Source organism: Bipolaris victoriae (assembly GCF_000527765.1).
Source record: "Bipolaris victoriae FI3 unplaced genomic scaffold scaffold_10, whole genome shotgun sequence".
NCBI classification, from domain to species: domain Eukaryota; kingdom Fungi; phylum Ascomycota; class Dothideomycetes; order Pleosporales; family Pleosporaceae; genus Bipolaris; species Bipolaris victoriae.
The window spans coordinates 381,162-395,015 of record NW_014575382.1 but is presented as its reverse complement, the minus strand read 5'-3'; the positions used below and the strand labels follow the sequence as shown (position 1 = coordinate 395,015).

Sequence of the window (13,854 nt, the reverse complement as noted above, 5' to 3'; positions counted from 1 at the left end):
CCCCCCCCGGTCGTCATCCCTGAAACAGCGCTGCAATGCCCCATCTTCCCCCCTTTCTGAAACCGTTGCATTTTTTTTTACATCCCAACAGGGTCCCCGCACCGCCACACAAGCAGCCCTTGTTCATGCGGCATTTATAGCCACCCCTGGAAATAAAAGGAGGGAAGGAATGGGGAGGGGCGGAGGGGTGGGCATGGTTCACACATACACATGGGGAGCGGCTAGCGTGGAGGGATTTCCCGAGCACCTAGTACCAAGAAAAGCTTAGCTGGACTTCACTTGCCTGATTTGCAAGGCCAGAAATTTGTTGGAAAGATGAAGAGGGAGGGGAATTGGTAAAGTTGGGGGGCATCATGGTTTGGGGATGTTGAAGTAGTTTGGATTGAGATTAGGTTTTAATGTTAGATTTAATTAGAGGAAAGAGGTAATTATAAGTGGTGTTGTGGGAATTTAGGAAAGTTGTAGAGAAGTCTTTGGTGAATTTTATCTGTCTCTTTAACTTTCGTAGCTAAGCAGTGCGTCGCTATTTTGGCTAGTAGTACCCAAAAGGCAAGAAGAGCAAAAAAAGGGAGAGAAAAAAAAAGAACAAGTTCCATCACAAGCAAAGTTAAAGTCAGGGCCAAATGTTTATGTTTAAAAAAAAATAATATTATAGCACATCTACAATCCCTCCAGCGATTTTATCTACTGAGTAAAAACAAACCAGAGGGGGTCCTACGTAGAACTCTACAATTAAGGAGCGTAATCAGACTCGGGTTCCCAAGCCCAAGGCAAACCACAGTAAATAACCAGCGAAATAACCAGATTCCATACTACTTTTTCTCTCTCCCTCTCATTTCCCCCCGATTCCCTTTCCTTCACACGAGCACAGCTCAGATGATCCCGGAAAAGAAACAAAAGAAACAAAAGAAAAGAAAAGAAAATACACCTTCACTCCACCATTAGTTTTCCCGTCTTATATCAGATCGGTTTTTTGTTGTTGTTGTTGTTTTTCGGCCATTATTGTATACATCTTTCTCATATCTCTCCTCCACATTTCGATTATTAAGTTTTCGTTCGTTCGTTCGTGATTAGAGTTGGAAAAGCCCAAAGGATTCTTCCAGGCTCGAGGTCATGATCGTATCGGAGAGGCGCCGTTTGATTGGTTCGTCATTGATTTGGAAGATGCAGGTAGGTGAGGAATTTAGTCGCGCTCGTCACCGACAAGGTCGACCTCCTCCTCCTGGTCGTCGTTGGTGAGAGCGGGCTGGGTCTTTTGCTTGCGGGCAGCCTCGCGCTTGCGGGCAGCGGCACCAGCAATGGGAGCAGTTGCGCCAGTTGCAGCGCCGGTAGCACCAGTAGCACCAGTAGCACCAGTAGCACCAGTAGCACCAGTAGCACCAGTAGCACCAGTAGCGACACCAGTACCAGCGACGGGGGCGGCAGCAGTTCCAGCAGTTCCAGCAGTACCGACGGTTCCAGCAGTGCCAGCGGTAGCAGGTGAGGCGGCTCCAGCAACACCAGCGGCAGTACCGGCGGTAGCACCAGTAGCAGTGCCAGCGGTAGCAGGAGCAGCGGTACCGGCAGTGCCAGCGGTGCCAGCGGTGCCAGCGGTGGCGGCACCAGCAGCGGGAGCGGCAGTACCAGCAGTGGCGGCACCAGCAGCAGTACCAGCAGTAGCAGCACCAGCAGCGGGAGCGGCAGTACCAGCGGTGGCGGCACCAGCAGCAGGAGCAGCAGTACCAGCGGCAGCACCAGCGGCGGGAGCGGCAGCGGCAGCACCAGCCATCTGGACAGGCACACAGCCACCGAAAGGTCCAGCACGAGCAGGGTTCTGGCAACGGACCATACAGACGTTAGTCTGACCAGCGACAGTACCAGTGCACGTCATGCCAGCGGGAACAGTGGCAGTAAGAGGCTGATCTTGCAATTGAGTGTCCCTGTTGCGGCCACGGTCGTTACCGGGAAGGTTCTGGGTGACAGTCATGGGTTGCCATGCGGTACCAGTACCGGTGGCGTCGATCATGCAAGTGTAGGGACCAGCACCGTCGGAGTTGACTTGGTGGACAGTCATCATAACTTGACCACCGGCGGTGACCTGAGGAAGGGTAGGACCATTGAGTTGCATGACCTGAGCAGTACCAGCCTGGATGTCGTTGGCACCTCCACCAAGAGTCTCACCGCAAGTGGCTGCGGCATCGCCACGGAAGCGGGTAGAATCTTGCTGGAAGGGGTTGCGGTTGGTACCGTCACGAGGAGTGTTGGGGTCGACACCGATGGCAGAGCCAGCACCACCTGCATCACCAGTAGCGGCGATGATAGCTCCGTGGCCAGCCACGAGCGAAGAAGAAGCCAAAAGGCTGAAGGAAACAAAGGAGGTCTTGGAGAAGTACATTTTGAGTGATTTAAAAAAGATGTCTGAACCGGTCAGAGTAAGATTAGAAAGTAGAGTAAAGGGTATTAAGTAGAATGGAAAAGTGGTTATTACTGTAGTTGCTTTGGTTGGGAACCTTTGATGCTGGATGCCCTTCTTCAGCGGCGGCACTGTCAGTCTTTATACAACTTTGGAAGCCATAGACTCTAAACACACATGGACCGTCAAAGGCCCAACTTGCCACGGCCATGCCTGGTCCCGCCCTAGTGAGGCACTCCGGTTTGGCCAAGACGTGCGACGGTCCTACGTCCAGGTTTCAACACTGTGAACAAACTCCAAAAACAACTCTAGTGTTAATACCGATGCTAAGAACAAGATCGCGAAACGCCATTGAGGCAAGAGCAGCCTCGGGAAACAAGTGTTGCAAACTCCTAGCCTGGAAATAGCGGCGCCTCTGCCACGGCAAGCCCAGCCTAGTCCCACCAAACCTCAGCAATGCGTGATTCTGGTAGCCATTCATGAGACGTTGGCTTGTAATAAAACGCTATAGGAAGGCTGCATCCACGGAAGACGGGTAAAACCGAAGCTGATCAGTAGCTTTTTGGTATATTGTGGAGCAGTGAACTGGTCGCCATTGGTTCGACCGGTAGGCAGTTCGAGACCTGTGATAACTAAGCCTCTACTAGTGTACATATCAAAGCTTGGCGGGTAACTCGAATGACTCTCCATAACGCCTACGACATCGTGTTGTGAAACGGAAAGTGGCTGAGGCTGTAGGATTCCATGCAGGCCGCAACAGGAAGACTATTGCGAAACTGACATAAGGTCCACTGTAATTGAAATAGTTTTGGTTCTCAGGCTCCCAACCCGTACACAGCGGTGAAGATGCAAAGAAACAGTCGCTCTAGTCAGTGTTGTAGTGCACAACCAAATTCGGACAGCGCAGCGAGCAGCGACGGGCGCCATCAGCCGCAATGAAGACGAGTCACGATTGTCCGGTGAGTGCGGAACATCTGTGCAAGCGAAGATCAGGGTGGCGGTCAGATAAGGTTGGTTGTGTGTTTACAAATGGTGATGCACGAAAACGTGCAGCTAGGGACTGGGTTGTAGCCGTTTTAGGCGTAAAATTGAGTTTGGTGTCGCATCGTCAGTTTCATCAGTGACTAAACAATATGTGGTTAGATTTCTGCCACCGGCATGAGCACGATCCGGCCTGAGCTGATCGTTTGCGGCTGTTGGTGCGCGCGAAGGATGCGGAGAGCGTGCTGGTGAAGGAGGAGAGATGGGGCACTGATGGTTGGTGAGGATAACGGTGAGACGCACGCCTTAGTCACTCTCTTGGCAAACACGTGCTTTGGCGACTCAGGCACGTGCAACACCCCAACCCCCCGCTAAACACCCAACACTAACGGGCGTTTTTCCAAGAGCAACTCTTTGCCCGGCGCAGCCTCTATGCAAAATCGGTCCGCCAATGTGTCTGGTGACGATGCGCATGAGTGCTGCTGAAATACTGGAAACAAAGTTATGCAACTTCGGAACAGCTCCTCCTGCATGCGCGGAAAGCTACAACAAGCGAATGGGTATGAAAATAGCTGTTCCGTGCGCTGGTTGAAGCCCTTTGTTCTCCATATTACATGTGGTTTTGACGTCTGAGTCCCTCACGACAACCCCAATCGCATGCAGAACGCATGGCGCCCTCTTGATCTGTTCTGGCTTTGGACGAACAACTGTACGCCAATAGGACTTTTACGAATACACCAATATTCTATGCACTCCTTTCATTCTAAAGTTATATTTATATAGTATTCACAGAAAAGTGCGTGGGACCCAATGGCATCGTAGCGAAACGTATTCCGGTGCGCATTTTGTTGCACTACTGCCTTCGCGTAAGTAGTTGTCTTCGCCATGTCGGTGTACAACCCGACGTTATGTCATGTAGTGCGATCAAAAAGAAGAAATTTTCCAAGTAAAACCTGCATATGAGATCTCGTAAAAAGCACTGCAAGAGACACTTGAGCCAATGAGGCAGGTCGGGATAGTCTTGGCAAGCGACGTCATTCCGATTTTCGGTATTCGCATACAGCCATGTGCGATAAGGCCAGGCAGGCATTATGGGAAACCGCAATAGAATACATCTCTATGATCTTCTCAATCAAGATATCGTTGTGATAGCTACCCGCTGTGATGTATGACAAGGCGCCATCTACAAAAGAATCTGATAAATAATAAATTTGGCAATTTGGCAATTTGGTAAAACTCCATTGTGTATCTATTTGCCCAAAAACTAAGATTTGTCCTTGCAGTATGGTGAACTTCCAAACTCTGCGCCTTATAGCACTTTTTGGCCGTGTCGCGTCAGGATTGAACATGCCTTTCGACGCACGGGAGGCAACCATCGACTCCGTTCATCATGCGCTCTACTCTAGGCTGTCAACATGTCGGGAAGTTGTATCTTCATTTCTTGCGAATATCGAAGCTCACAACCACCGGACCAACGCCATCATCACACTAAATCCCAAAGCATTGGCAATCGCCGATGAAATGGACCGGCGGCTCTCAGCTGGCAATGCAACTGGGCCTCTTTTCTGCATTCCAATACTGCTCAAGGACAACTTCGATACAGCAGACATGCCTACTACGGGCGCTAGTCTGGCCTTGGCCCGCTCTCAACCCACAATAGACGCCCCAAGTGTAACGGCATTGAAGAATGAGGGGGCTGTTATTCTGGGCAAGGTCAATCTACACGAACTTGCACTCGAAGGTCTCAGTGTCTCCTCATTCGGAGGCCAGACCATCAACCCCTATGACTCCACTCGGACGCCTGGAGGCAGCTCTGGGGGTACTGGAGCAGCAGTTGCCGCTTCTTTCAGTGTATTAGGCACAGGAACAGACACAGTAAATTCACTTCGCAGTCCAGCGTCTGCCAACTCGTTATGCAGCATTCGTCCTACACGAGGCCTGATTACTCGAACAGGCATTATGCCTATATCATCTACTCACGATGTTATTGGACCTATTGCACGGACTGTCAAGGACGTGGCGACTACACTTACCATAATGGCCTCGATCGGCTATGATCCAGCTGATAAGGCGACTGCCCTCATACCCAGTTCAATCCGCATGCCTGACTATGCTTCTTCCCTTTCCAGCACTTCCCTCAAGGGCCTACGCATTGGGGTACTAAACGGCTTATTTAACCGCTCCAGTTCACCAGAAGTCACGCCCGTAAATAATGCCATGGACTCTGCTATATCACGACTGGAAGCTGAAGGAGTAACAATCGTGCCCATCAACGATACTATCTACAATGCGACCGACATTCAAGCCTCTTGGGACGTCCAACGCTTCGAGTTCCGTGAGCTGATGGACCAGTACCTCCAGCGACCATCACTACAAGGCAAGCACCCCAACACCCTCAACGAACTCTACTCCCGTAAATCCGTCAATGGATCCGGTGGTGAGTTCCTCGTCATCCCAGCCGAGTACGAATACGTCAACACCGCCCTCATCTCATCAATCTCTAACGAAACATACAACGACCGTCAAGCCGGAATCCAAAATCTCACTCTCACCCTTCTCAACACTTTTGCATCGAACGCCCTCGACGCAATAATCTACCCCGCACAGAAAAATCTCGTTGTCAAAATCGGCTCCCCCTCGCAATCCGGACGCAATGGCATCCTAGCCGCTCTCACCGGCACGCCCGTCGTCACAGTGCCAGCAGGTTTCTCAGAGCCAAACGATGAAGCGCCAGTCGGCGTACCAATTGGCATGGAAATCATGGGTAGGCCGTGGGACGAACAGAAGTTGCTGGGTATTGCGTATGCGGTTGAGCAGTTGCTCAGGGCGCGTAGGAGCCCGGAGTGGGCGCGAGAAAAGGTCGAGGTGCCTGAGTATCAGAGTGTACCGGTTATCATGCCAGACAGGGGTAATATATCGGATGCGTATCCGCTTGGTACGTTGGGGTGATGGTACGACATGTCAGATATGTTGAAGACAGTGATGTAGAAACAATGATGTTGCATCTATGTATGTGGATGTCAGGTAGCACGTACAGAAATATTTTATTGCTAAGAAGACTTCTTGAGTTCATATATTCAGCATGCAATGATGTTGATATACAAGAATCGGCGAAATTTATTTTGTACTACAATGAGCATATTTGACGACTGCTATCTCTCACACTACAAACACGTTGTTGTTAATACTATTTAAATGTTTTGTCTCCTCTGTGTTTTCTTTTCCCACTCTATCCACAAATTTTACTCTACGTAAAATTTGTATTTTTTCTTGAATTTCTTAATAACCAAAATAGGACAAAACAGAATAAATGAGGCAACGGTAACATTCGAAAGTGAAAACTACATTTCCTGGTGGTTGCGGTTCTGAAGCAATAGAAGGATTTAAAAATGCACGTGGGGTCCTTCTTAGCTCAGATGCATAGACATAAAGGGGGTGAGGCGTAATCATTTTTCGGCACAAAGGTGGCAATTGGAAGTAGCAGATTGTTAATTGGTACAAGCATCGTCGCTAGTAAGACAGACTACTTCTCATCGCTACAAATGTGCGTGTCGACTTGTTTTCATGCGCGCCTTCCTCCCTTGTACTATCTCTGCCTAGCATCCTCTTTTTCTTCTTGTTCATTCCATGCCCCTGTTCGGGTCGCTCGTCGCAACCTCATCAGAGTTCAGCCACAACCAATGCGGTTCAAGAGTGGTAAATATCGCAGTAACAGGCGTGCAAAACATGGTGAGATCTATTTCTGTTTCAATTGGGCTGCTAGGATCTAAGCGGGGCGGCAGGGTCTGGTGCTGATTAAATGGCTCATCGCTGTGCTGTGCCACTGAGTGCGTCATCCGCCTCATTCCGAAGTGCAAGTCTCCGCGTGATGATGACGAGGCAAACACGCATCTACTGCTGGGTGCTTTTGCGTTTTCTCATCGTTGGCCACACGAGTTAATCCAAAGATGACAAAATTCCTGTTAGGGTTTTATTGGTCGAACAGGCCGACACAACATTATCGATTATGCTGCAAGGGGGCCTGTGCGCCAGTCGTAAGGCAAGGCACCGTGTGTCAAATACATCGAATATCAAGAGACGTCTGGAGACGTTGGTAACTTGATGGTTGCAGTTTGCAAGTTTCAGGTTTGATTCTGTCCAGATCGCAGTATCTTTCCAAGGATCCAGTGTGCAAGTTGAAGGGCGGGCATGATCATGGCGGCAATCATGCGGGATATGGCATCGTGAGCCTTCCATAACACGGTCTCTTGAAGGACATCAACGTCGAGATTCCTAGCTTGATCCATTTGGTCTTCAATCTGACGTCGCAATCTTGCAGCTTTACTGGGAAGCTCCAAACCCAAGGCCAGATATAGAGCAACAATAATCCATTCCATGATTACTTGCCTAGCTATGTGTTAGCCCTCTGTGACGTCACATGATCAATTGAAGGGAGGAAAGGAGACAGTCGTATGGCAGAAGTTGTACGTACATGCACAGTTGAAGGGTGACGCTTCCACTAATAACATTGAAACGCATGTGCTGCCAGCCGTCAAAGTCGTCGACTTCCCAGCGCTCGAAGGCGAAACACATCATGTAGACGATGTCGACGACAAAAAAAGGCAGACTGAGCACAACAGTCGTAAGAATGCGCACTTCATCTCTGTCCGCAAGATAAAGGCGGGCAGAGATGACAATGGTTGACCAGACGAGGACAACGAAGCATGCCAAGTAAAGTGTGATGCCAGCCTTGGTACTTTCGGTGGCTGCAAAAGTGGGTCCGTCTCGTGAGTCTGGATCGATGCCACCAGCGACAATAAGAATGAAGGAAATGATGAGAGGAATATGCAATACTAGCAGGATCCATTGCATGCGACGTCCTTTAGGCCTGGTGGTCGTGTTGAGTAGGCTGCTGGTAGACATGAACAGGGGCGTCAAGCCCATGGTAGTCAGGATTGCGACGCCGCTTTCCAAGCTGGTGTTTGACGATTGTCCTATCGGGTACATGGTGGTAGCAGCCAAATCGAGCGAGACCTGGGTGAGACGACAGATGGCTAGAATGGTGAGCCAGATCCATGGTGAGCTGCGGCCAAGGCCCTGTCGAAAGATGAGCCAGATGGATATAACGAGGTAGACGAAGAATACGACGAGGGTGGCGATGTTGACAATGGCTGGGTAGGTGATGAGCCCTACATCTTTCCCCGAGGCGGCCATCGATAGTGAGACATTGATGTTGGCTATGGACGACCGATGGATGTCAAAGGAAAGGTTGGCGTGAAGAAGGAGACGTTGACGTGAAGAGAGAGAGGATCTGGTCCGCGTTTCGCTCGCTCCGCCGGCCGAGCGCTCCGCCTCGATGCCAAGCGCGCTATCACGTGCCCCGTGCCCGATCTTGCCTACGTTGCTGTCTTGAACACTGTGGCTGCCTTGGTCACGGCGCATTAATATTCCATCGGCAACATAACGCATACACTTTATTCATCGTCACATTCGGCCCTTTACCGTGATTTATTGGTGCGCGTCAGCCCTTACGCGAAGATCCATAGGGAGCCTGGCGCATCGGGTTCTAGATGGCCATCGCGCCGCCGATTGCCACCTCGCTGGCAAGCACTGCCCTGCGAAATCGTCATTGCGCAAAGGACACGCCGCTAGACCTGCCACAACACATATACTTGCAGTTTCTCGGCAGACATAGGGGCATCTCGATATAACAAGCCAGGACACAATTACTGCTCATGAATTCGGAATCTCGACATGATACATACACAGTATAGTATACAATAGAAAACAGTTGTTGACACACCATCGTTGAACCAACGCCAGACTCTCGTATGTAAGACCTGCTTACGCCATCAATCCACACCTTAGGCTGCTTTGAACACCCCACCGACCCATCCATACGCCCTCGCCAATCGCTGCTGAATACGCTTTGCCCAGAGAACTGGAATGTCGCTACTAACATGCGGTTCGCGAAACTGTATACTCTTCTCTGCACTCAGGCTAATCTTTCGTGGTGCGAGACTCCACATCGATCTATGTGGTTTTTCAGCTGAGAAGCCCATGGTTACCATCGCATGCATGAAATCGGTCCAAGGAACCTCTGCAGGCTGATTAGGATCGGATGATGAGTGGGAAATGGTGCTGAAGGCCCCGTGAGAGCGCTTGTCCACTGCGAAGGTCTCAGGGTGCTCAGTAGCTTCATGAAGGGCGGATGTCGGTGTTTCGGCCTTGGACCCTGGAGCGACGTCTCCGTCAGTTTTGGACTCGACACTAGGTTCGTCGAGTGCAACATCAACAAAATCACCAGTGACTGGCTTCGAAAATCCCCGGTAGACGCTAGAAGATGGCCTGTATAAGTGTACCACTGGCTGCTTAACAATTGTCACCTTCTTCTTCTTCCTTCTCTTTTTCTTGCCGGGTTCGACCCAAACAGGCGTACGCTGGATCTTTCGATTACTACGAAGCATATGTGCTACCATGTCATGCTGTGAGTTAGCTGATTTAGACTTGTAGTGCCGGTCTACAGCTCTCCACAGGATATCCAGGTTAGCTTCGGATTTGCGCATTGTCTCGACGTTCTGCTTGTTCTGGCGATGGTCCGTAGGATAGTTGAATTTCCCGTCAGTTGGATCAGCATACTGATGGATCTGCGAGCCTTCCAATCTAGCGTTTAGGATTGGGAGCCATCCTTTAAAAGTCCTGTTGTACTGCTTTTGGAGTTCACGGGCCTTGAGATCCATGCCGTCTTCGATTTTACGCGCCCATGGCTGGAAAAAGTGGATTCGCTGAAGACATTCTGATACGACTGAAAGCGACGAGAGACGGCTTGCGATTCGCGGCGTAAGCAAAGCAGCGACTGCAGGATCCTTTGCGGTCAAGCGTTCAATCTCATCCGTCACGGTGTGTACGCCAAATACAAATAGTTGCTGATCGTCGAAGAGGATATCGAATAGGGGCATGAGTCGATGGACCGCATGCTCCTGACGCGGTGGACAATACGCAGACCGGATGACATCTGATCTCGGATCATGAGGCTCGCGCCTACAGAAAGGACGAAGCGGTGGAGATGCGAACAATTCAATCTTGATGCAGTTAACAATGTCAGTTCTTGCAGCACCCAGCAAAAAACGGAGATGTTGGAATGCGCTGAGCAGGTCGGCAGGTAGGTCTTCATCCGGTTTCAGTGTTACTTTACGCTTCTCGTAGATGCTAGCGACGTTGTTGATCTGCTTCAATACTTCATCAAAGGTCGCGAGCCCAAAATAAGCTTGAATCACTACGTTGCCGATTACGCGGTTCCAGAAGAGTGGGCGCCCCGGTTCTTTCAACAAAGGATGCTCGTTCCGCAAGGTATCTAGCAGCATCTCAGGTCGATGCTCAGCTTGCTCATGCATCATCTTAGCGAAATAGCTTGGGTCCTCTCGCAGTGACCACAAATGGTCTTCCCTCCAGTTGCGCTCCTCAGAAGCCAAGGTCTTTAGGCGCGCAAAGTCAAGGTGTGCAGGGGTTCGGTAGGGAGCCTCGAAGGATTTGATCTGAAGAGACGCGACGTCAAGATCCTGAGTAGTAGGTGGACCGGGGTTTGGAAGAACAGGTGATCTGGTCATAGACGGAATGTCTTGCAACAAGATCTGACAGCACTTTACAAGAAAGGACCAAATGCGTTCCTGGATTTCCAAAGCCTGCAACCCATGTCCAGGATGCATACCAATCCCGTTGGTCATGCTCTCAAAGGCATGGTCGTCGTCATCCCAGGAAATGAGCTTTCCATATGACTTGGGTGTTTTTCGGTCGGCGAAAAGCATCGTGTATTCGTCCAGAAAGCCTGGCATGGTGACACCGCTCGCCTCACCAAGAGCAGCTTGCTCCAAATCGGAACGTACAAATTCGTGTGGCTGGTTCCTCCCACGGTAGTGAAGCATAACCAGCAAGGTCTTTGTCTTGGTGAGATCTTCCAAGTTGATGTATGGCCACATGTATGCTTCCTTCGTATCCGATGTTGAGTGTTTTCGCCATGCCGCGACATCTGGTCGATGCTCCGAGGACATTCCGGGCCATGCCTCCAGGAGGACTGTTCTCTTTTGACTTCTCGTTTTCTTTCCCCAGCGTGTGCGTATCGTCTCTTCGTGGCGCTCAACAATCTTTTCGAGCAAACCACGATGCTGGAAGAGCCTCGCCGCACGCACTCGAGCTTCTTTCTCAACATCCTTCGGAGTAAGGAAGGTCGTGGACTTGGGTATGTTCCCAGGCAGGTATTTAAAGAAATTAGGTATGTCCATTTTGTGTCTCTCATGCATTGTCTCCAGGAGTACATGAAGGGAAATTATTAAAGATGGGTTAAGGAATTAAAGAATTAGATGTCTTTGAGAGTTCTACCGGGAGGACTTGTGAAGTCCATATGAAAGAAAATGTTGGAGCAGTTCACGTCGAGGCACTAGAGTTTGTTTGGTGTATGGAAAAGCTCATTGGTGTATTAGTCGTGTGCTGGACCTATCACATGCATGGGAGGCCAACGCTAAAACATCTAACGATGGAACGGAAACAAGAAACATAGGCCCCTTCAATCAGTCGTTACCTCATCTATGTACCTATGTCCATAGCCTCTCCGGTCAGAAACTCCTCGAAATTGGGCTCCTTCAAGTTATACCGACCCTTGTCCATGAGCTCATCCATGTCTCCGGGGAACTCACCAAAGTGCTGATCAGCCTCGGCAATGATTTCCAAGAGCGTTGGCCTCTTGCCTTGTTCATAGTTCAAACACTTCCTCACGAGCTGCTTGAGATCATCAGTATAAGATCCAGTAGGCCTACATTCTGGACAATCATAACTGAGGACATTTATGTCATCGTTCTGGAAAAGGTTGCGCCAATGCTGTGCTGCTAGCGGGATCTTTCCGTCATATTCCTCAAATTCCTCATCTTGAGTGTGTGCGTCGCAACGGACTGGACCCTGATCGACTAGGCCATTCATGATTAGTTTGTAGGCAATGTTTCCAAGGCCCCAAACATCCGTCTTTTCTCCAAGTTTGATGTTATCTGAGGGTTGTTGGTTCATTTCCTGATGCAGTCAGTGGGTAGATCCAACGAGTTAAAACAGAAACTCACAGGAGGATATCGAGTGTCGAAGTTGGGAGTAAAGTCTTCTGGAGGGTCAGAGAGAGTGGAGCCATGACCCCCAGGACTGAGAAAGGAGATGCCAAAATCAGCAAGAATAGGCACGTACGAGGGCTCACTGCCCGTATAATTTCCCTCCTTTGGATTAGAAATATCGAGAAGAACATTAGGTAGCTGCAAATCGAGATGCGTGATTGGCTTCCATCCGAACAATTCGTTATCTGACAGTGTCCCCCTATGTAGCAATAGGCAGGCCGTCGCTAGTGATTTTATTGTGTACCATATAAAACCCTCTAAAAGATCTTCCTCCCCATTGAACTCAGAATCTTCTTCTTCTTTAGTCCAGTTCTCAGCATAGTTTTTCATTGCCCTCCTCAGGTCACCTCCAGGATAAAAATCCAGGTATAACCTATACCGTCTCGACCGCATCCAGAGCCGATGACCACGGGAACGGACGAGGTGACGACACGAATCAGGCTCTACGCTGCGCCGTTCCTCAACCAGCTGGTGTATCCTAATCTCGCGTGGCAATCTGTCATGCCAGTTTTTTGGGTCGCGCCATTGGCTAGCTGTGAAAGGCTTGGCTTCCTTGATCACCATTTTCTGCAACATGTCAGCTGATACAGACCCTTATAATGTCAACGCCTCAGAACTACGTCTCGAATGTTACCTGCGGCATCGGTCTGGACCTATAGCCCTGCAGCGCCGTAACCCCCAACCCCCAGCACTTGGACACCGCGCCACTGAGACCCATCATTTGGTGGGGGCATATGTGGTTCAGTGCTGAGCCAAGCCTCTCTTGAAGCACTATTTGCCTTGACCATATCTAAGTCATAGAGCGGTAGCTTGGGTTCAGGAGACCATGGCCGCTTTGGCCAAAAGTCGTCCAGTTGTGAATTAGTGTGCTGAGTTGCAGGTCCAGGTCCAGAGGGTGATAATGACGATGATGATGATAATGGTGATGGCGTTGAAGAAGGTAGTTTCCCTCTAGCTTTCGCATATGCAAGTGACACAGCTGTGTATGGTATCGCTGGTATAGGATTTGGGTTAGGTAGGCCAGGAGTGGCTGCCGCCCTTACTTCTCCAACCCACGTTAATGCATTATAGTGATTCTGGACGTTCACATTTCCAGCCCAGATTGTAGAAACTGTATGGTTTCGCTCCTCTTCACACAGATGTTTAGCAAAAGCAGGCTTGACGCACAATGATCATTTACTTACCCACTGTCCAGTTTCGGTTAGCGTTGATGTATGCAAAGGCATCTATTTTGAAGTAAGACCACGAATTATTGTATGGAGGAGGCATTTTGTATATTGAATAACCAAATTCTTCTAAGGAATAACCAAATGTCAAATTTTAGCATGCGGTTCGGGGTGTCAAGACATGTCC

General features: G+C 49.8%; 5 protein-coding genes across 5 annotated transcripts; 1 reads left to right on the top strand and 4 right to left on the bottom strand.

Annotated features, from left to right (window-relative positions):
- Positions 1-1,579: 1,579 nt before the first annotated feature.
- Positions 1,580-2,344, bottom strand: COCVIDRAFT_63942 (hypothetical protein; the record flags this gene model as incomplete). Its single annotated transcript, XM_014705234.1, has 1 exon — positions 1,580-2,344. A coding segment is annotated over one exon (765 nt), but the record flags the coding sequence as incomplete, so codon positions are not given.
- Positions 2,345-4,720: 2,376 nt separating this feature from the next.
- Positions 4,721-6,322, top strand: COCVIDRAFT_23296 (hypothetical protein; the record flags this gene model as incomplete). The annotated part of the gene is made up of 1 exon (XM_014705125.1): positions 4,721-6,322. One exon carries the CDS (start codon positions 4,721-4,723, stop codon positions 6,320-6,322), a length of 1,602 nt encoding a protein of 533 aa, XP_014560611.1.
- A 1,172-nt stretch (positions 6,323-7,494) lies between these two features.
- COCVIDRAFT_12718 (hypothetical protein) lies at positions 7,495-8,566 on the bottom strand (the record flags this gene model as incomplete). The annotated part of the gene is made up of 2 exons (XM_014705097.1): positions 7,495-7,759; positions 7,845-8,566. The coding sequence occupies 2 exons, from the start codon at positions 8,564-8,566 to the stop codon at positions 7,495-7,497; spliced, it is 987 nt and encodes a 328-aa protein (XP_014560583.1).
- A 650-nt stretch (positions 8,567-9,216) lies between these two features.
- COCVIDRAFT_88708 (hypothetical protein) lies at positions 9,217-11,631 on the bottom strand (the record flags this gene model as incomplete). Its single annotated transcript, XM_014705233.1, has 1 exon — positions 9,217-11,631. One exon carries the CDS (start codon positions 11,629-11,631, stop codon positions 9,217-9,219), a length of 2,415 nt encoding a protein of 804 aa, XP_014560719.1.
- Positions 11,632-11,932: 301 nt separating this feature from the next.
- Positions 11,933-13,770, bottom strand: COCVIDRAFT_12716 (hypothetical protein; the record flags this gene model as incomplete). The annotated part of the gene is made up of 5 exons (XM_014705096.1): positions 11,933-12,409; positions 12,457-12,700; positions 12,746-13,068; positions 13,185-13,630; positions 13,686-13,770. 5 exons carry the CDS (start codon positions 13,768-13,770, stop codon positions 11,933-11,935), a joined length of 1,575 nt encoding a protein of 524 aa, XP_014560582.1.
- Between the last annotated feature and the right edge of the window lie 84 nt (positions 13,771-13,854).